At 39.0% G+C, this 20,573-nt stretch overlaps 1 protein-coding gene across 10 annotated transcripts in view; it reads left to right on the top strand.

Moving 5' to 3' along the window:
* Nucleotides 1-20,573, top strand: part of USP34 (ubiquitin specific peptidase 34) — a 111,350-nt gene that overhangs the window by 59,362 nt on the left and 31,415 nt on the right. For 6 of the 10 annotated variants that reach the window (XM_039716918.1, XM_039716915.1, XM_039716917.1 and 3 more), the window contains exons 23-42: nucleotides 434-547; nucleotides 1,231-1,333; nucleotides 1,475-1,634; nucleotides 2,040-2,166; nucleotides 2,260-2,407; nucleotides 4,025-4,125; nucleotides 5,362-5,571; nucleotides 6,194-6,319; nucleotides 7,044-7,166; nucleotides 7,283-7,366; nucleotides 7,687-7,773; nucleotides 8,592-8,792; nucleotides 10,138-10,220; nucleotides 11,307-11,347; nucleotides 13,132-13,256; nucleotides 14,394-14,546; nucleotides 15,374-15,478; nucleotides 15,976-16,031; nucleotides 16,135-16,255; nucleotides 17,489-17,672. In XM_039716918.1, coding sequence (XP_039572852.1) covers nucleotides 434-547; nucleotides 1,231-1,333; nucleotides 1,475-1,634; nucleotides 2,040-2,166; nucleotides 2,260-2,407; nucleotides 4,025-4,125; nucleotides 5,362-5,571; nucleotides 6,194-6,319; nucleotides 7,044-7,166; nucleotides 7,283-7,366; nucleotides 7,687-7,773; nucleotides 8,592-8,792; nucleotides 10,138-10,220; nucleotides 11,307-11,347; nucleotides 13,132-13,256; nucleotides 14,394-14,546; nucleotides 15,374-15,478; nucleotides 15,976-16,031; nucleotides 16,135-16,255; nucleotides 17,489-17,672 — 2,452 coding nt within the window. The remainder of the gene's footprint in view (nucleotides 1-433; nucleotides 548-1,230; nucleotides 1,334-1,474; nucleotides 1,635-2,039; nucleotides 2,167-2,259; nucleotides 2,408-4,024; nucleotides 4,126-5,361; nucleotides 5,572-6,193; nucleotides 6,320-7,043; nucleotides 7,167-7,282; nucleotides 7,367-7,686; nucleotides 7,774-8,591; nucleotides 8,793-10,137; nucleotides 10,221-11,306; nucleotides 11,348-13,131; nucleotides 13,257-14,393; nucleotides 14,547-15,373; nucleotides 15,479-15,975; nucleotides 16,032-16,134; nucleotides 16,256-17,488; nucleotides 17,673-20,573) is intronic. The other 4 variants (XM_039716921.1, XM_039716919.1, XM_039716913.1 and 1 more) reach the window with 2 other exon arrangements.

Below are 20,573 nucleotides of genomic sequence, written 5' to 3'. Positions count from 1 at the left end.
TCTACTTTGACAGATGGCATTACAAAATGGGTAGATTGTGCAATAATTAATGTAGTCTAGTTCTTTTCCAGGATGACACGGGTTTTTGTCTAGTTTTGCACATGGATAAGTTTTTTTGGGTGGATGTCACATATGCTAACAAGTTCTCCTGCTGTTGATAAATTAAGCAGCTGATGTTGAAATGAAGTAACTTTTTTCCCCCTCTGCATTGTTACAGTTCAAATAATTGGTGAACTGTTTAAGCCAATTATAGTTGATTTTTTTTATTCTGTCTAAAACTGAGGGTATGACCTTTTTCAAGAACAAATCTATTTCATCTTCTACATTTGAGTGGGATTAATAATAGCACTGATTAGTAATAACAGTGCCAGTGAAATAAATGCCCTGTAGTTGCTCTCTGTTCTAGCAGTGCCATTTTTTTGCATTTGTTTAGATGCCTCAGCTCAAACCTGAAACCATCAGTATGACTGGCCTGAACCTCTTCCAGCACTTGTGTAACTTGGCTCGACTGGCTACGAGCGCCTACGATGGTGGCTCCAACTCCGAGGTGAGCCTGCCTTCTGCCTCTGGCTTTTCTTCTCTCTGCCACCTGTGGGTTTTGTCCCTCAAGGCAAAGATGGGAAACCACCAAAACCTGATAGCTGTTGCCTGCATCTCTTCGTGCAGTTTATCAGATTTTATCATAACTGAACTGTATCCACTGTTGAGTTTAAAAAACAGGTTTGTAACATTTGCTTACCTAATGAAGAAGAGTCAAATGACATTCTGTTAGTCATACTTAACTGTGACTACACGTGTTGTAAAATCTGTCTCAATTTATGCATTATGTGCTTTAAAAGTTTTTTATCCAGAGCAATTACCTCATAGGTAAAATTACATTTAGAATATATTCTCCAAATTGATTTGAGACATTTTTTTCCTTGCAATGAATATTGATTGTAGTTGTGGTTGTACAGCTTCATTTGGAAGTACTCCTGTTTGTCAGAAATGAAATTTTGCTATTTTGAATTTCAGCCAGTTCTCATGTGTGACTTTCAGACTGTTTCTGAGAAATTTAGAGTTCTGTAGTAATTGGTGTGTGCAGTGATGACAGTGCAAACAGTGGAGAAAATGAGATATTGTCATGATTGAGTCAAGAGGTAAAAAGAATGTCTCAGACCAGAAAACCCTCAGTCCCAGTGAAATAATGAGGCAATGTTTTGTTTCTGTGCTTGTTTTCCTTTTGTCCAGCAGCTGTGTGGCATGGACCAGTTCTGGGGCATTGCTCTGAGGGCACAGTCTGGAGATGTCAGTCGAGCAGCCATCCAGTACATCAACTCTTACTACATCAACGGTATCACCTTGCATTCTCATCTCTTTTTTTGCTGTTTGAAATGCTTTAAAGAATACCCAGCATTATCCTTTTATTATTCTTAGTATTAAAATGTGTTGTTCCAAAGCTGTGCCTGTAAATTGACTTGAACTGGTATTGCAGGTAAAACTGGTCTGGAAAAAGAGCAGGAATTTATTAGCAAGTGTATGGAGAGTCTGATGATAGCTTCAAGTAACCTGGAGCAAGATTCTCACTCAAGTCTCACCATTATTGAAAGAGGGCTCTTAATGCTGAAAACACACCTGGAGGCTTTTAGGAGAAGGTAAAAAACTATTGATATATTTGGACGCAGAATTTATTTCTATTCCTGTTACCATAATGATGAGTGTGTTAAGAGTGATTATTAATTTAAGGAATAGTTTCTCTGTGTAAAGGAGAGACAGTAGGGAATGACTGTGAAAGGTAATAAATAAAGTTTAAACAGTTACCAGAGCTGGCCCTTGTTCTTGTATAAAAATGTGTGGATGTGTTTGTGTTTCCCATCCCTCAACAAGGAAACTTCTTAAAAGTTATTTTAATATTATTTCAAGCACAGTGAGGCTATCAATAACTTCCTCTTACTGAAAAAAAAAAATCCAAACAACTATTTGCAGGGTTTGTCTTTCTTTCATTGTTCAGCAAACATTTGTTCAGCAAACAAAACCACTTATTTCATGTTTTTCCTAAGGTTTGCATATCACCTGAGACAGTGGCAGATTGAAGGCACTGGCATCAGCAGTCACTTGAAAGCCCTGAGTGACAAACAGTCTCTACCTCTAAGGATTGTCTGTCAGCCAGCTGGACTTCCTGACAAGGTGAGGGAAAATCCCTTTCCAGGCTCACTCACTCCTGCTCAGTGCTGGTAGCCAGAGCTCTCTCGGGAAAATCAACCACCTCTTTTCTTTCAGATGACCATAGAAATGTACCCCAGTGATCAGGTGGCTGATCTCCGAGCAGAAGTCACACATTGGTATGAAAATTTGCAGAAGGAGCAGATAAATCAGCAAGCACAGCTGCAGGAGTTTGGCCAGAGCAGTCGCAAAGGGGATTTCCCTGGTGAGCTCTTCCTACCTGGAGATTTTGCCTTTACCACTCAAATGATTGTGGGGTTTTTTTCCCCCAGATACCTCAGCTAAGCAAGCATTATGATTTATTTTCTTTAGCTGTAGTTCAAATTAGTATCACCCTCACTTCTAATTAATAGTGTTGTTTCTTAAGCACTGCCATTTATTTGAAATAGCAAAGAAAATGTAAATCCTTGAAGTCCTTGAATCTTTCCAAATTCCATGTTCCAACAGATTTCCCCCCACATTATTTTTCTTCTAGTTGTTTGAATGATGTTATTTTCTGTAAACTGGAGATTCTGTTGCACATGACTTGGTAAAATTCTACATTTCTGTATATCTTATTCTTACTTCATCTGATTCTTCTGGCTCTGCCGTTGATTCAGAGTTTGAAGCCACAATTCAAATTCATAATTTATGCTCTGTATACACGTATTCCAGTCAGGTGAAAGATTTTCCTTACTCCTGCAATTGCTTTTTAATTTATGGTCATCCAGTAGCAGAAATTATTCTTTTTCCTGCTTTGAGGAAAAAGAATTCCTAATTTGGAATGTCACTTTGCTTTGTATAGTGAATATGCATCCTGGTTTTGTTCCCTCTTTGTGTTTGTGAGTGAATGAAAATTCCTGCTTTATCCTTCAGGAGGATGTTATATTCCTGATATTATATATTACAGCATTCTTACCAGTTATTGCTGTTCAAAATGTTTTCTGAATTTTCTTTATGTTTTCTTGGTTTTTCTTTCTCATCATAAGCATTAGCTAGCATGTAATGAATGATTATCTGAATAAATTCTGTCCATGAACAGCTCTTTCCAACACCACTAATAGTATGTGTTTAAACATGATTTAAACTTGTTCTTCACAGTTTAACAACTTCTAAAAGACATGTTTTAATGAGACACAATGTAACTAAACCAGACTGAATTTTGGACACATTAATTGCCTTCTTTGTAGAATCCTTTTCCAGCCACTCATCAGAAAGAGTTTATTAAAGAAACTGTCTTGTTTTCCACCTCAGAGCAGAAAATACTTATTTTTGTTGTAACTGGCATTTTAGAAACCTGTGGTCATGTGGGCAAAGTGTGCTTGTTAGAAGAGAGGTTTGGTTGTCTGCACCACATGGAGTTTAATTCTTAATCTTTTGATTGTTCAGGTTTGTTCAGAGTTCTTTACAGGGTGTTCTTAGTTTTTCCCTTCTGAAGTGGGTGTGACTTCTTTGGTTCCAACTTACACTTAAGTAAGATTAATCAATGTTTCTTTGTGTGCTACAAGGGCATTTTGCTGATGATCACAATCATTTTCCATTATCCTTCTGTGGCACAGTGTCATTTACCACAAAATATGGAAGGCATGTTTGAATTTATATTATAAACACTTTTCACTGCAAAGTAGGGTGACCTGTTAGGCTATTTGTGAATACAAATGCAAGTAAAGTAAATTTATACAAGTAAATTTAGTTTATTTATGCAAGTTTAAATTAGTTTAATGTAATAACTATTTTTCTTAAGAAAATGAAATCAAGTTTTTGCCTCTGTTGAGGGGTGTACTATTAAAACTGTGAAACTGAAACTATTGCAGAATTTTGCTGAAATAAGCTTTTATCCTAGGTGGCCTCATGGGACCTGTGAGAATGATTTCATCTGGGCACGAACTGACCACTGACTACGATGAGAAAACTCTCCATGAGCTGGGCTTTAAGGACATGCAGGTACTGCCAGCATGGGAGCAGTGCCAAGGCTTGGCTCTCGTGTGATACCAGCTCAGAACCCTGTGGGGCTGGGTGCCATCAACCCCTGTGGTGCCATCATCCCCTGGGTGACACCAGCTCAGAACCCCTGTGGGGCTGGGTGCCATCAACCCCATGGTGACAGCAGCTCAGAACCCTGTGGGGCTGGGTGCCATCATCCCCTGTGGGGCTGGGTGCCATCAGCCCCTGGGTGATACTAGCTCAGAACCCCCCTGTGGGCTGGGTGCCATCAGCCCCTGGGTGATACTAGCTCAGAACCCTGTGGGGCTGGGCGCCATCATCCCCTGTGGGGCTGGGGGCCATCAGCCCCTGGGTGATACTAGCTCAGAACCCTGTGGGGCTGGGCGCCATCATCCCCTGTGGGGCTGGGGGCCATCAGCCCCTGGGTGATACTAGCTCAGAACCCTGTGGGGCTGGGCGCCATCATCCCCTGTGGGGCTGGGGGCCATCAGCCCCTGGGTGACAGCAGCTCAGGGCTGGAGTCTCCCCAGCCTCAGGGGCAGAATCAGGAGTGTGATTGATGCTTTGTGGGGGCTGACCTAGAACAGAGGCTAGACAGAGCTAAAGAATAAAGTAGGGATTTATTAAAAGTATTTCCTCAATGGAGCCACCTTGGGCAGCACCAGAGCCCAGCCAGGGCTGCACCCAAGATGAGCCCAAATGGTCCCAAAATGCACGAGCGCTGCCGGGGTCTCTCCCTGGGATCAGCTTTGCAGATTGCAGTTCATTGTCCAGTTCCAGCCCCAGCCCATGAAGTGCCATCTTTCTTGTTTTTCTCTCTTCATTCTGCTATTATGCTCCTGGGCCTGAGATTTGGATCATTTGTCCTTGTCCCCAGCTAGAGAAGGGATTGTTTTGTCTACCCACTGTGCAGAGAGCTCACCATCCCCTCATATGAAACTCAGAAATACACACTAAAGCAGCACAGAATCTGAAAAACCTAAAAGCTAGGTTTTAGGCATTCATGAATGCCTAAAATCTAAATTTTTAGGTTGAATGCCTTAAGTGAAAGTAAACCCAGACTTTAGGGTTTGAATGCCTTAAGTGAAAGCAAACCCAAACTTCGTTTGTGGCACATGCTGAAAATGCTGCAAAGCCAAGACTTCATTACAAAACAAAAATTTCTCTTTAATTTTTAAAGTCTGACCCTTGTGAGAACATTCCATGGCTTGTCATAAAGTTGTGTCTCTGTTGCAGATGGTGTTCGTGTCCCTCGGTGCCCCCAGGAGAGAGCGCAAAGGTGAAGGTGTCCAGCTCCCAGCCTCCTGCCTACCTCCTCCTCAGAAGGACAACATTCCAATGCTCTTACTCCTGCAAGAACCTCATCTTACCACCCTCTTTGATCTGTTAGAGATGCTGGCCTCTTTTAAGCCTCCTTCTGGAGAAGTGGCTATGGAAGATAGCGAGGTAATTCAGAGTGATTCTATTAGAACAATCACATTTAAGTTCTATTTCATTGGGTCTGGATTTCCTCTGTAGCCTATTTTTTGTCTACTCTGTTCAGTTGCTGGAGGTGTTTATTGCCTGCTCATTCACGTGCTAAAGTCTTTGTAATCCTCCTTTGTTCTTAGCAGTAATATTGTTCTGATACATTTGAATGTTCTAAATATTGTCGAAGCTATAAAAGCAATTCTTAAGAAACAATATTGATTGTTTAAGTAGATGTGGTGACTCATAATGGGAATTGGCTTGAAAAGAGATTTGTAAAGTTCTATTGCAAAAGCCCAAGCTTCAATCTTGTATGCCATCATTAACTTGAGGGAAATTAAATCATATATAGTACATTTGAACCTGTAATTTATTTATAAGTTTTATCTGCATTTAAATATTTCAAAATATGTGATATGATTTAAAGATTATGTAACTTAGTTTCTTGCAAGCTGAAACCTCAGTTATCATGTCCTAATTATGGATTTAGCTATTAGATAGGAAACAGCTTCTTAGTTACAAATAAATACATTTCTGGGCTTTGAAATGTCATTTTCTCAAAGAAGTTCACAGTAAGAATGGTTCTGGTTTGGTTTGTCAGAGTGCCAGGTGTGAAGAGCTCCATCTCCATGCAGAAAACTTATCCAGACGTGTCTGGGAACTCTTAATGCTCCTACCAACGTGCCCTAACATGCTGCAGGCATTCCAGAATATTTCTGATGAGCAGGTGAACAAAGTTTTACATGTTTATTTCTATTATACTTGAATTTTTTAGCATCCAGTGCTTTAGTTGAAATTTCCACAAATAGGAATGTAATGTAGTAAATCTGTTAAGTGTGCTGGGACAAGAGTAAACCTAATAAATCTAAAACTAAACAGAAATATCAGGTTAGCTCCCAAAGTTTGTTTTTATCATCAATTTTCAAAGTTTATTTTGGAAATTAATCTTTTGCTTGGATGGAAAGAGCAGTTCCTTCAGCTGCAGCCTGGCTTTAACACTGTGGTTGTTGTGATAGTGATACTTTTGTACTCTGTTCCTTCAGTTCATAGCATGGGTTGCTTGGATGCACAGCTGATTTCTTGTCCTACAGATGAAAATATTATTCAGCCTCTTGAAAAGTGGTAGAAATTACATCCTAACAGATTTTAGATATTACAGCTTTTTATGCACACATGCATCAAAATTTTGGTGACTGTTACAGGGTGACACTTGCTTTCCTCTAATGTAAAATTGTATTTTAGCATATTATAATGTTGCCTTTTCATTATTCAGATTGTTAATCATATATAGAAATCTGCTTGAAATTGTTTAATTTTCAGATAACAGATGAAATTAAGCCCCAAATAATTTGTCCATGCCACTTGAAAAATCCTCTCCCTGAATTTTTAGACAGATGAGCATTACCTATAATTGTATTCATTGTTTTCTATCTTTTTTTTCATCTTTGAAGGGTAATGATGGCTTTAGCTGGAAGGACCTTCTGCGAATAAAAAGTGCCCATAAACTTTTGTATGCCCTGGAGATTATTGAAGCTTTGGGGAAGCCCAACAGGAGGATAAGACGGGAATCTACGGTGATTTTCTTGCACAGAATCTCTGTGCTTCTCTGAACCAAAGCATATGTTGATAGTTTATTTTATAATATTACAACTCTTGAGCTGTTTTTACAGTTAATCTTGTTTATCTTTAGGGCAGTTACAGTGATCTTTACCCAGACTCAGATGATTCAAGTGAAGATCAAATAGAAAACAGTAAAAACACGTGGAGCTGCAAGGTTTGTTTTTCCTACAGTATTCCATGACACCTAAGACAATTTTTCAAGAGAAATGTAGAATTAAAACCAATTTAAAACATTATCTGTCCTAAAATATTTTATCTCAAATGTAGGGATAACAGTTGCAAGTTTTCCTGTGTTATCAGCCTTGTAAATTTGTGGTAGCCATGTGCAATTATTTCATTTGTTTTCATAAAATATCCAGCTGAATAATTTGTAATTTATTTATTAATTTGTAAAGCTTAGGTTGGTATCTAACTGATCTTAGTGGTATGTCTGTATCTGCTTTTTCTCTCATTGATTCCATAATATATTTACAGTTTGTTGCTGCTGGAGGGCTCCAACAGTTACTGGAAATTTTCAATTCTGGAATCCTAGAGCCTAAGGAACAGGAATCGTGGACTGTGGTAGGTGTTCATTCATCCTTTCTCTCCAGAAGAACATTCCTGATATTTGTAAAGGCTTTTAATACTTTGAGCCTTTGTTACAGTTATTTTTCTGTTGTGACATAGATCCATTCTCTGATTGAAATCACCACAGTCTATGTAGTAGCATCTTTTTTTTGGAATATTTTATATTCCTGAAAGAGCTTATTTAACAAAAGCAAGTATATATATACTTCTGCTTTTTTGTTTTAAAACTACCAGTCTTCCTCTTTCCCTATGGATTTTGGGAAAGGTTGTCTATTCTTAAAATTGTAGAACTTGGGTTCCACGAGCTACAATTTTTAGAGGGTAAAAACTTGGGTTCCTTCCTCAGGAATGGTTGCAACTGCATTGATACTACTCTAAAAGATCATGCTTCTTTAAAGAAGTCAAAAGTAGCCAAACAAGAATGGAGTATTTATTTATTTTTGCTCTTTTTTCTGCTTATTTTAGGGAAGGCTATTGTTTGGAGAATTATTTATTTTTATCTGTGTTAAAAGCAGTAATCTGTTAATTATCTTTCCCTTGTCTAAGAGGCCAAGAAATACCATTTTCCCTTGCTGTCAGTGAGACAATTAGCATAGTGGCTGTGGTGCTAATAAAGACACTTGTCAATAATGAACATGTTCTGTAAGAATGACTAATAATCATCTTTTTCATTGAGCTACATTCAAGTTACTTCTGTTTTTTCCCCTTTATACCTTGCTGAGGCTTTCAGTTGCAAATTCCATAGCAGGCATTGAATTACGTGTAAAATAAACCCCTCAAAACTGCAGATTTCTTTTCCTTGCCCTCCCCAGTGGCAGCTGGACTGTCTTGCTTGCTTGCTGAAGCTGATCTGCCAGTTTGCAGTGGACCCCTCAGACCTGGATCTGGCTTACCACGATGTCTTTGCCTGGTCTGGGGTGGCAGAGAGCCACAGGAAAAGGACGTGGCCGGGCAAGTCCAGGAAAACAACGAGCGACCACGTCAAGGGCCTTCACATCCCCAGGCTGACAGAGGTAGGAGACACACAGAGGTTCTGTGAGCTCGAGCAAACAATTCCCTTGCTAAAAGAGGAAATGTGAAGTCCTTTTTAGTAGTAAAATTGTGCAGTGGAAAAGTTAGTAGTATTAATTGAGCTCAGTAATATAATTTGTCTCTTAGTTGTTCTCTAGAAAAGTATTGGAATAGTTTTAAACCTGGCAACCAAAAGGTGTTTTTTTGGTGATTGATGAACACATTAATTGGGAATTCAGAATTCCAGTAGTTTGTCCCTGTTTCTTAGATTTTGTTTCCTGAATTGATCAGTCCTTTTTTACAGTAGCCTGTTATTATTAACCTGTATTTATAAGGTGTGCTGCCCTTGTCCTCGCTAAATCCATGTTAGATTCCTTTAGTAAACACTAAAATAACTTTATTAGGGATATCTGAGTGAGTGTGAGCTTACCTGCAGCTGTGAGCCCTCCTGCCAGATTCCTGCATGCTGATTTACTAAGGCAGGCCAAGCACGTGGGATATTTTGGCATCAGGGAAATGTTCAGTATAAATTGACTTTCTTGGGCACAGGACCAGCTGTGACTGCCAAAAAGTGCAGGTCTGAACTCTGAGCTGGAGCCAAACTTCCCCTTTGTTATACCTGGAAAGACCTTAACTATTCCATAAATACCAGCCATTTTTTGACAAAACAATTCCCTAAATCACCAGGGCTGCTGTCATACAGGGAACTTACCATATGTATGAAGTTTTTGAACATGTCAATGGTGCTGTTGCTTTCTCTCACTGGTTTTAAATTTCTAGTTGTCAATCAATTAGTATTTTTGACTGCTGTGGATTTTATATTTTAATATTTTAAGATTTTCTTCAGACTTGGATTTTAAAATTCTGTGTAGTCTGTCACGTTTGCTAAAGATGAATATTTCAAGAGAGTGGTTAGTCAATAAAATGGGTTGATCACAGAGATAGACAAAATTTAAGTGTCCAACCTCATCCTTAGCCATGTCTCCTTAAACCTAAGGTTTTTGAAAGGCTGTGAGTAGTTTATGCTTTAAAAAAATACCATGTTTTTATTAAAAAGATTGAATAAATGGTTGATTTTCCTATTCAGTTGAATTGTCTTCTTTAGAGAATGAAATTTTAGCATCTAGACCTAGTCAGTTAAACATGGGATTTTAGCTCTGCTTTAATAAAACCAGTAAATTGTTAACTGTGAAGATGCTGTGATTTGCCTTTGGCCCTTCCTCCTCTGCACAGGTGGGTTTATTTAGATTCACACAGTGTGTATAATTGAAAAACAGATCAAAAAGCTTGTTGTTATATTAACTTGTTTTTTTTTTTTTTTTTTTCTTTCGACTTCAATTTTTAAAGGTGTTTCTTGTACTTGTCCAGGGAACCAGTTTGATTCAGCGACTTATGTCAGTTGCTTATACATATGACAACTTGGCACCTAGGTACAACATCTTCTTACTTTTGTGATAAAGCCGATCGAGTGTGCGCATTTCACCGCTGCTTTAGTCAGGACCCCAGGGCTCTGCCAGCTCTGCTCCCCTTGGCAGCCACCTCAGACACTGCTCCAGAGGCTGTAGACTTGCTTTTCTTAGTCACCTCCTGCACTGGCAGGGAGGAGAGGGGTGAGGACTCTGTGGTCAGGGTGTAAGGCATGGATGTATAAAGTATAAATGATGTAAATCCTCAAAATCCCTTCTTGGTTTTCTCCAGAGCGTTCTTAATTTCAAGGCAGCGTAAAGGAGAAATTAAAATAAATTCACTTTCATGTTGCTTAGTTGTCTGTCAGTTTTGGCTTATTTTCCCCATCCTGCTGATACTGAAGGCAAAATCTGACCTATTGGAGATTTTGGTCCTGTTGCCTTTTTGTCCTGAGAAAAGCAATTCTGTGTAAGGCTGCATTGTGGCAGGCAGACTGATGCTGGGGAGGTCAGGTTTTTGCTGCACTGGTGTTGTAGAATTGATTCCAAGTGATGGATAGTTGTTTTACCATATTTTTAAAAGATTGTTAAGGACATTCAGAACATTTCCAGTCTGCAAGTGTGCTTAACTTTGACCTCTAGTTGAGTTGCAGGAAAAATTTTTAAGTATATATGCTATATTTTTGGTTTCATAACCTTTTATTGTAATTAATAAAAATGGAAGTAAATAAATATAAACATTTAAAGTTTGCAAATGTTTATTCAGAGTGTGGTTCCTTTATGAAGAAAACTAGATTTCTTCTGTATGGGTCAGTTATTAGCTCTGACATCTCTGTTTTGGATAAAATAAAGAAGGGGCTGTGGGTACTTCTCCTTGGCTTTTAATCTTGTAGTCAGTAAAGCTTTATGGGGGTGACTTGAAGATTTTCATAAATTCATTATTGTTGCTAATTTTGAATACTGCAAGCAATGAATCCTTTTAAGATGAATGATTTTCCAAGTGGTTACTTAAGAGTAACTGTGTTGTGCCTTGTGTGTACTTGTATTTCTGAGTGCTAATCTGGTATGTTCTGTGATAAAATTCAAATTATTTTCTCTCCTTCCCATCAGGGTGTTGAAGGCTCAGTCTGATCACAGGTCAAGGCATGAAGGTCAGTGCTGCAAAACAGCTGTGTCAGGAACTAATAACAGGGATGGCAAATTGATGATAATTTATTATTTGGATTTATTCCACCATTGGAATGCTGGAAAATCGTTTTACTCCAAGGAAATATCCCTGGTTCCTGAGGGAAATGCAGTCTGGGTTTTTTCCCCACTCTGGATTCAGGGTGAAATCTGGTTGAAGTTATTCCCCAAACCACTTTCCAGGGAAAATCCACTCCATGTTTTCCCCCATATGGATTTCCTGTGAAATCTAGTCCAGGTTTTTCCCTGAGCCACTTCCCAGGAGAAATCCAGTCCACTTTTCCTTCAATCCCAGTTCCAGGAGAAATCCGGTCTGGTGTTTCTTCAGTCCTAATTCCAGGTGAAATCCAGTCAGGTTTTCCTTCAATCCTAATTCCAGGAGAAATCCTGTCAGGTGTTCTTTCAAGCCCAATTCCAGGTGAAATCCAGTCCACGTTATCCCCCAATTGAGTTTCCCAGAGAATTCCTGTCTGGGTTTTTCCTGCTCCTGTTTCTGGCTGAAATCTCATTGAGATTTTCCCAGTCCTCTTTCCAGGCTAAATCTCATCTGGATTTTCCCCCATTCCTGCTCCTGCCCCTCATCCCCACATTTTACCCAAGACTAGGAAAGTAGAAAATTCAGTTTTATTTTGGGAGTGAAGCTGGGGCAGTGGTTGGAAGCATCTTCTGTTCAGTTTTTCAGCTGCTTCCCTCTTGCCAAAACATTTCTTATTGGGCTTGTGGCAGAAATTCCATGTGAGAATTTTCAGCTCAGGTTGCATCAATGAGGAGAACAGCAAATTCAGACAATGAATTAAACTGAAATGACAGTTTATCCTGCAGTAGTAACCAGTGGCAGAGGTATGCAGGCAGGATCCTATCAAAACATAACACTTTGCAAAAAAGAAAATTGGAAATTCAGGTGGAGGTTAAGTAGAAGATGAAGAGGCTACCAGGAATAAACTGTGGTTGCACCTGAAAAATTAAATTTAGACTCTATTCCAAAAGCAGCTTTTTAAAAATTTTCCACAAAGAAAAACTTCATTGTCAAAACAGGTGGGGTCCTATCCCCTAAAAAGCTGTTCTTGGACACATGTGTAATTGGGTATTCAGGCCTTGTTTACTGGAAGTCAGTTCCAGTAGATATTGGCCCCAGAAATTGCTGCCATTCATGTGATAGATCTGTGCTTGGGCTCTTGCTGCTGGCAGTCTCTCTCCTAAATAATGAAAGATGAAGAATGGTTTCTCTGTTGATAATGCCTTCCAAAAATGGGGTGTTTGAAAGTGTAGTCCTTGAAAGTATGCTGGCCTCTTTACCAGAGGAGAGGTGATACTGGATGGAGTCTGAAGCACTGCAGAATTCTCATTCTGATTTCATTACAAAGACACTACCTGAGAATTTCCAAAGTTACTTGGGGGCTGCAGGATGATTGCAATGGAACTTCTGTTTGAGCCAACACAGACATGGCCACAGGAATCAGTACAAAACAGGAAACAAATGTGAAGATGTGTTGGAAAGCACAAGCTCACAGGTCAAGTAGAGATTTAGGAAAAGACTGTGCCCCTCACTGGTAATATTTAATCTAATTGGGTGGTCATCATCAGTACATTGATCAGTATTTAATCAGAATATTGGTAAAACTCTGAGGTTTTTTGTATCCTGTGTGCCAAAAGAGATTTTGTCTTGCCTGTTGTTGTGACTGAAATAAATGTCATTTTGGGCTGCAGAAGCCCTTGCTGTGCTGACCGTGGGTTTCTGCTCCTCTTGCAGTCACTCACTATTCCATGTGGCTCTTGGTGAGCTGGGCTCACTGCTGCTCCTTGGTGAAATCCAGTCTGGCTGACAGTGACCATTTGCAAGACTGGCTCAAGAAACTCACCCTGCTTATTCCAGAGGTATGGTGATGGGGAGCTTGCTGCTTTCCTAATTAGTGTCCTTACCTTTGGGCTGCCATTCCATCCAGGATGTGTTTTCCTGCTAAAAGTGGCAAGATCTGCTAAAGTTCCTTGCAGTGCTGGCTAAGAAGTGATCACTGGAAGGTGGCACCTGTGCTCAGGTTATAAACTCTCACCTTTCTCCTTGGCTTCTCTTTGAAGGTCATGTTTTTATTGTCATTTGTTGAAATTTCTGGGTGATGCCACCTGACTTGAATTAGCTGAAATATACTTCCCCCATTATGTTTTTTACATTATTAGATTTGTTTTTTACTATTTATTTTTCTATATTAGAATCACAGAATGAGGTGAATGAGAATTGATACAAAAATCTTTGTCATGACCAAAGATTGGTCTAGCTTTAAGTAATTTTTTTACTAAAGCTAGACCAAAATTTTACTAAAGCTAGATTAATTTTTTACTAAAGCCAGACTCATTTTTTGTTAAAGCTAGACTGAAGATGGTCTACAGGCTTGAATGGAATGAAGGCTTAAAAATTGCATCAATTATATTCACAATAGAAATTTTTTGTATTTACTGGTGATCACTTAAAGGTGCAAGGTGGACATCATGGGATAATTCTTAATCTGTTGTTTTATTACTCAAGCACAGAAAAAGCTTACAGCCTGGCTCCATTTAAGATCCCTGGAAATGAGAGAGTGCAAAGTTCCAAAGCTTCATTACACTGTGGATATTTTTCTTAATAAAAGGAAGAAGAAAATAGATTTTCTAGTGAAATTAAATTAATTAGTAGTTATGAAAGAGTAAGGGTAAATTCAGGATTCACATAGACTTCCTTGATTTGCCAAATGCGATATTTTCTATTCTAGTCACTGCAACCATTCCCATGGAAAATACGTAACTTGAGACACAGGGCACAAAGAGAGAATCCTTTTAATTAAAATAGCATAATTTGCATTTTTCTGTAAGCAGTTTCAATGCACTTTATTTGTAATCCCTGTTTTAGAAAGACACGTTCAACCCCGATAACCTCTTAGATACTATGAGAAGAGTTTATGTACCCATGAAAGAAAAACATACAAAAGAAAAAATCTTCCAAGAATGTTTGTAATCAAGTAATTTCATTGTTTTTCCTAGACTGCAGTTCGCCACGAGTCCTGCAATGGTTTGTACAAATTGTCTCTCTCTGGCCTGGATGGGGGAGACTCAATCAATCGCTCCTTTCTGCTGCTGGCTGCATCAACTTTATTAAAATTTCTCCCTGATGCTCAAGCTCTGAAACCAATTAGGGTAAGAATTTGAGAATTGACAAGACTTTCTCATTGAGAAATTTAAAATTAATATAAAAAAGTTAAAAAAAATTAATATTAAAAAGTTAAAAATATTAATATTTAAAAAGGAAAAAATTATAAAAATACAAAACATGTAATTTAATATAATATATAATTTTACTTACATAATATAGATATATAAAATATAAAAACTAAACATGGTAGCACATTGTTGTGTCTGACATACTGTTTCAGATACACAGAGATATGAAGGCTTCTGCTTCAGATGTTTCCAGAAACTTTCCAAAAATGGTTAAACTGTGACACTGCAGTAATTTACAGCTTGGCTGTGCCTGGAGAAATGCAGGACAGCTTTTGGGAAGTGCTCTTGTTCTTAAATTTCAGTGTTCACATACAGAGATATCTTAAAAAAGAGTTAAATTAAAACAGTCAACTGAATATTTTGCAATATTTATCTGCTTTTCAGGAGAGTTTAAAATTAGAAATGTATTTAGTAGTTGAAATCAGCCCGAGTTTTTCATGTTTTGTCTAGTCTAATCCTGAATATTTTTGCGATTTGCAGTGGGTGGGATGAACTCCACACTATTCTACAAATCTTTTACAGGTCTGGCAGATCATCCTGACAGTTTTTCAAGAAAATTAATAAATACTGCAGAAGAAAAACAGAGCAGACACTGTTACCATTGTAAAATACATTGTTCTTATACTTACCTTAGAGGCTTGGAGAAAGTAATTCTCTTGTAACACAGTTACTGGCTTCCCTGTGCTTTTTTAATACAGTTATTTTGGCTTCTGCTTCAGAACAAAAGCAATTTCTTTCCACAGATAGAGGATTATGAAGAGGAAACTGTGCTGCGACCTGGTTGTAAGGAGTATTTTTGGCTGCTGTGCAAACTGATTGATAACATTCATGTCAAAGATGCAAGTCAGGTGGGTTTGCCTGGCATTCATACCAATGTTTAATGCTTTTAATTTGTGTCTTCAGACATTTTTTCTTAAGCTCTGATGGACTGCTGTGAGCAGCTCTTGGATGTTTTCCATCTCCCAGTTTACTCTGATGTGTATTTAGTAGCTCTTGGAAGCTTCAGGTAGTGACTCTGTAGGGTCAAGAAAGGGGGGTTGTTATAACACACAAAGTGAACTTAGTTGAAGGTCACAGACATGGGAATAGTGCAATTATCTGTGATAATTACACTGTTGATAGTTCCAGTGTTTTCCAAGGAGGAGCTAATCAAGTATTTGATTAAAGCTGAAAGAGTTAAATTCAGTTAACAGGCACTTAGCATAAATCAGCAAACTTGCCTTAGAGCATGCCTGAAAATGAGTTTTAATTATCTCTGTTTTTCTGTGTGCACTAATAACATTTCCTCCAAAAGAAGTCCATAATTCTTTCCCATTTGTATTCCATTTTCTTTATTTTGAATCAGACAACCCTGCTGGATTTGGATGCCCTGGCCAGGCACCTTGCTGACTGCATTCGGAGGTGAGCTTTGCAATGTCCCCAGCAGTGTCCCTTGGAGTTTACACTGGGATCACTGTTAGTGGGGCAGAGCTGTGACATTCCTTCTCTCCCTGGGTGTATCCAGCAGGGAAATCCTGGACCATCAGGATGGGAACGTGGAGGATGATGGGCTCACAGGGCTGCTGCGCCTGGCGACCAGCGTCATTAAGCACAAACCACCTTTCAAGTTCTCTCGGGAAGGCCAGGTGAGGAGGGCACTGCAGGGCCACTGAGAGATCAAAATGCTGCCTTTTTCACCACATTCTGATTGCAGGGCTCAATATGTGAAAGGTTTTCTAGCCTTAGGATGATGGACAAACCCACACGTATTCCTTTATCAACAAGGAGCACATACAGTTCCTTCCCTTTCTGTGTAATTCCAGGATAGACTTCTTCCATCCCTGAAGTTTTATTTATTTTCATTTATTGTCTTTAAACGTTTTTACTGTTGATCAGCATTAACTGGTTTAAGTCCTTAACAACAGCTGACTTTGACCAGATCCTGGGCAGTCTGATCTAAAAGTAACAGTTGAAGCTCCACACTTGTGCAGTGGCAGAGATCTGTTACAAGATTATTACATTCCACCTATACTTACCTATGCTTGTAAGGTGCAAAAGTGGTGAAGCAGGGCAAGTTTGCTAAAAAACTATTTTATTGATCCTAAAACTGTTTATTTATATTAAAACTATTTTATTTTTATTAAAACTATTTATTTTATGTTTGAGAACCGCATTGTCTTAAAAAAAAGGCAAATTGTGTGTAAAAACAACTTCAGATTGATTCTTTTTCTGTAAGCTCTACAGAACTTATTAGTGGCCCTTTTCAGCTGAAGAATAGGCCCTGGTGCCTAATGATGTTGTTTTTATCTTGTCTGTTTATTCTGTTGCCATAAAAAGGCCCTGAAGGTAATTTGATTGTCCAAATGTGACATTGCTGACAGCATTTGAAAAGACTGCTTCTGTTGTTCTACTGGATAAGTGTATTTAACTTAGGGAGAGCTTGCAGATTAAATTAGAGTAAGAATTCAGTTCACAGAATGCAGTGTGGAGGAGGATGTGGAAATTAAAATAGAGGTGTGCAAAGGTCAGGTTTTTGTAGCTTAGATGTATGGAAAGCTTAAGAAAAGCTTGAGAAACTAGTCCTGAATGTTACTGAAAATCCATGTCTGGTTTGTCAAGTTATCAATCATAAAACCAATCATATTTTGTGATTCTTTTCCAATTGGCATGTTCCTCTTTAGACTATAATATGGTTACATTGGACTTTATGCAGTGTAAGTTGTTGATACTTGTGATTCAGAACTTGTATTCAGGTCAGAAAGTTCTGCATGATAGAGGTCCAGAAAGTCTACAGAAGTTCCTAGAAAATTTCTGATACATGATTCATGTTTTAAGAACACATTCAGGCTGCTCAATGTGCCAATTTAACTGTTTTCCAGGAGTTTCTGAGGGACATCTTCAACCTGCTGTTCTTGCTGCCCAGTCTGAAGGACAGACAGCAGCCCAAGTGCAAGTCCCACTCCTCCAGGGCTGCTGCCTATGACTTGCTGGTGGAAATGGTGAAAGGCTCAGTGGAGAACTACAGGCTGCTCCACAACTGGGTCATGGCACAGCACATGCAGTGTAAGAGCCTTGGGAGTCTTTGTGGCCTAACTCTGCTCTGGGAATTGCACTTCATAGCTCCATGTTTATCCCCTGTCACCTGGAGTAGTGTCACACAAGTGTTGGCATCTTTTGCTCACTTAACAAATGAAATCCCATAATAATTTCCATATCACCTGTTTTTAAATATTTTTATTTAGAGTGTGTGATGCTCTTAAATGACAGGTACACACAGGTAACACTGGATTTTACATGTTTCATCCTCTTGTGCTGGATTTTCATTTCCCTTTTTCCTTTCTAACATGACCCATGGAATATTTATACATAAACCAAAGTGTAGAAACCACATGGAGGTACTGGAGTTCTGAGCAGCCCTCTCATGTTTTCACAGCCTCTGGTGTCATTGCAGTTGACTTCAGTCTGTACCCAGATATCTGCAGAAAGCAGTTTTGCTGTGCCTCTTGGCTGCCATGCTTCCTGCCTTTTGGAGCCACAGTTCCTATTTCAAGCTAGTTAATATTTTATCTTTGGTTTGCAAATCCTCATTATGCATTTTTAGCTTTAGCTAGAATTCCTTTCACATGGCCAGTTTAAATTTCTCTAACCTGAGGTTCTGTAATTTATTATAATATGTGGAATTGATTTCAGTGCCTTACAATTCAGCTGGCAAAAGAGAAATCTGATCATAATAATGCTTTGTGTTCTATTCTCTTGTGCCTGGGGCCTTCCAAGGTCTCCTGTGCTCAGAAGAAATATTATGAAGAACGTATTTTATGAAAATATTGGATATTTATGTTTGCTATGAGCACATTATCTGCTGCTGAGGTTGTCTGTATCTCTCCAGGTGCAATCATTTGTTTTTAACAATCAGTGTTTTCCTCTCTCCAAGTCTCAGTAATTCCTCTGTAACATTTACCACAGTTGTTCCTTTCTTCCAAACACTCTTGCTGGATTTTGTTCATCCCAAGTTCTCCAGAGCCCTCTCCTCTGTGCTCCTGCTCCATATCCAGCATTTCTCATTTGCATGAATGTTAATTTTATTACACCTGGCACAGTGCTGTTGTTTCTGTGATGTGCACCCAGTACAGGACTTGTGATATTCATTTGTTTAAGGGCTTGTTATTCCATTGTTGTGATCCAAAGATTACTGAAACTGGACTTTTCCCCTTTGTTATCCCTTTAATCTTACTAGTCTTCAAAAACTTTAGTCTTAGGCCTGTCCCTCCATCCTTCTTTGGAGGAACATGAAGGGAAATATTAGAAATTTCCATCCTGGCTTTAGTTTTAAATGTGTTTTCTTGGCACAGAGTTCATTCAGGTTGGTCTCACTGAAGAGTGGGTTTAGGTATCTTCAGTTGTTCATAAAATTTCTTGCAATATTTTGGAGTTTTGCTTCTTTAAAGACTGATAAAACCCTTCAGTTCAAAGAGGAGGTGCTTCACTTTCCAGCAAGTTAAAGATCATGTCTGGTGTTATCAGTGGAGCAGGAGCATCATCAGAAGGTGGAATATAAAGAAATGCATGGTCATTCTGAGAGGAAAAAATTCAGCTTTAGTTTGCTTAAAATAGAATGTGAACATGGCAAGTTTGGTTTCAAGTTTCCCCATCTCTTCCTGAGAAAAAGCTGGTTTCTATAACAACAGTGAGGAATAAAGAAGATCGACATCAACGAGCCTCAAATTTGCCTTTCTAGTTTAAATCCATATGGAGAAGGAAAAATTTTATTACACAAATGAAGTCAGTCACTTAAAAAATCCCAGGGTGGGGAACACAAGGTCATCCTGAGAAAGTCCTTGTCAAATTCCTGCCTGCTCTCTGTCAGATGGAAGGAGGTGGAAGATCCTCCCAGCTGCTCTGTGAAGTACAGAGGAGTCAACTGATTGCTTTGCAATTAGAGCTTGATGAGCTCTAGGCTGGGAGAGATGCTGAGTCCTTAACATCAAAAAGGGTGAATTAGGATGCTCTCATTTAGGGATTGCAGTTAAGGGAGGGAATTTTGGATTACTCTGCCAGGCTAATGACCTCCTTTAGGAGGTGAAATGTGCAGGGAGCTTTGTTTCAACTGGCTGGCCAGCCCAGGTAACCTGAGGTCACACCACTGAGGTTTGCTGAAACAGGAGAATTAAAGCTCTTTTCTTCCCTCCTTGGAGCTTCAGGGCTAATAGTTGTTTTGGTGCCAATGCCAAAATGAAGATTACAACTATTATTTGTTGTGCAACAGAAAATCTTGAGCGTCTGGTCTCTGAAGATGTGAGGATGCCAAATATTTCCTGAATTCCTGTTTGATAGTGTGGATTGAGAAGAATCCCTAATGAGTCTTTCATCTGGGACAAAATAATTGAGGATTTAAAGTTGAAGTCTTGAACCCCACATAGCTTTTATGGATTGTAAAATAAATCCAGACTGGTTTTGGGGATTCTTTTTCCCTCTTGATCTGAACATATACTTGAGCAGAGGCACTGAATGATTTGTGGGACACACTGTGTTTTCAGAGAGTGACATCTCTGGGGATGAATAGCAAAGCTGGATGCATGGCAGGGGTTTGTGTCCAACTTCTTGGATACCAAGGAAGATTGTCTAAGCTGGTTACCATCTTCCTGACTGGCAGATGAGAAGATCTTGGCCATTCTTCTGATTTCTTGGCAGCCATATCAGAACAAGGCTCATGAAAGAATCACTCAGCCCTGCCAAACTTGTCTGGTGCCTCCCTGTGTAAGAAATCCATCCCTACATCTGTTGTGAAATTCAGAGGAATAGAAAGCTTAGAGGAAAAGAGAATAGCTATTTCAGTCTGATTCACTTGACATTTGGAGAGCACAGAGAGCCCCTTGCAACCCAAAGTGGTGTTGCAGGATGTTTTAAAGATATTCCTGAGGAATATATAATCCATTTTCCTAAAGATCAGGCACAGTCTGGCTCTTG

The sequence above is a fragment of the Passer montanus genome, unplaced genomic scaffold (assembly GCF_014805655.1).
Source record: "Passer montanus isolate IOZ18808 unplaced genomic scaffold, ASM1480565v1 scaffold37, whole genome shotgun sequence".
NCBI classification, from domain to species: Eukaryota; Metazoa; Chordata; class Aves; order Passeriformes; family Passeridae; genus Passer; species Passer montanus.
The sequence above is the reverse complement of the archived record's forward strand: the minus strand, read 5'-3'. Positions and strand labels throughout refer to the sequence as shown.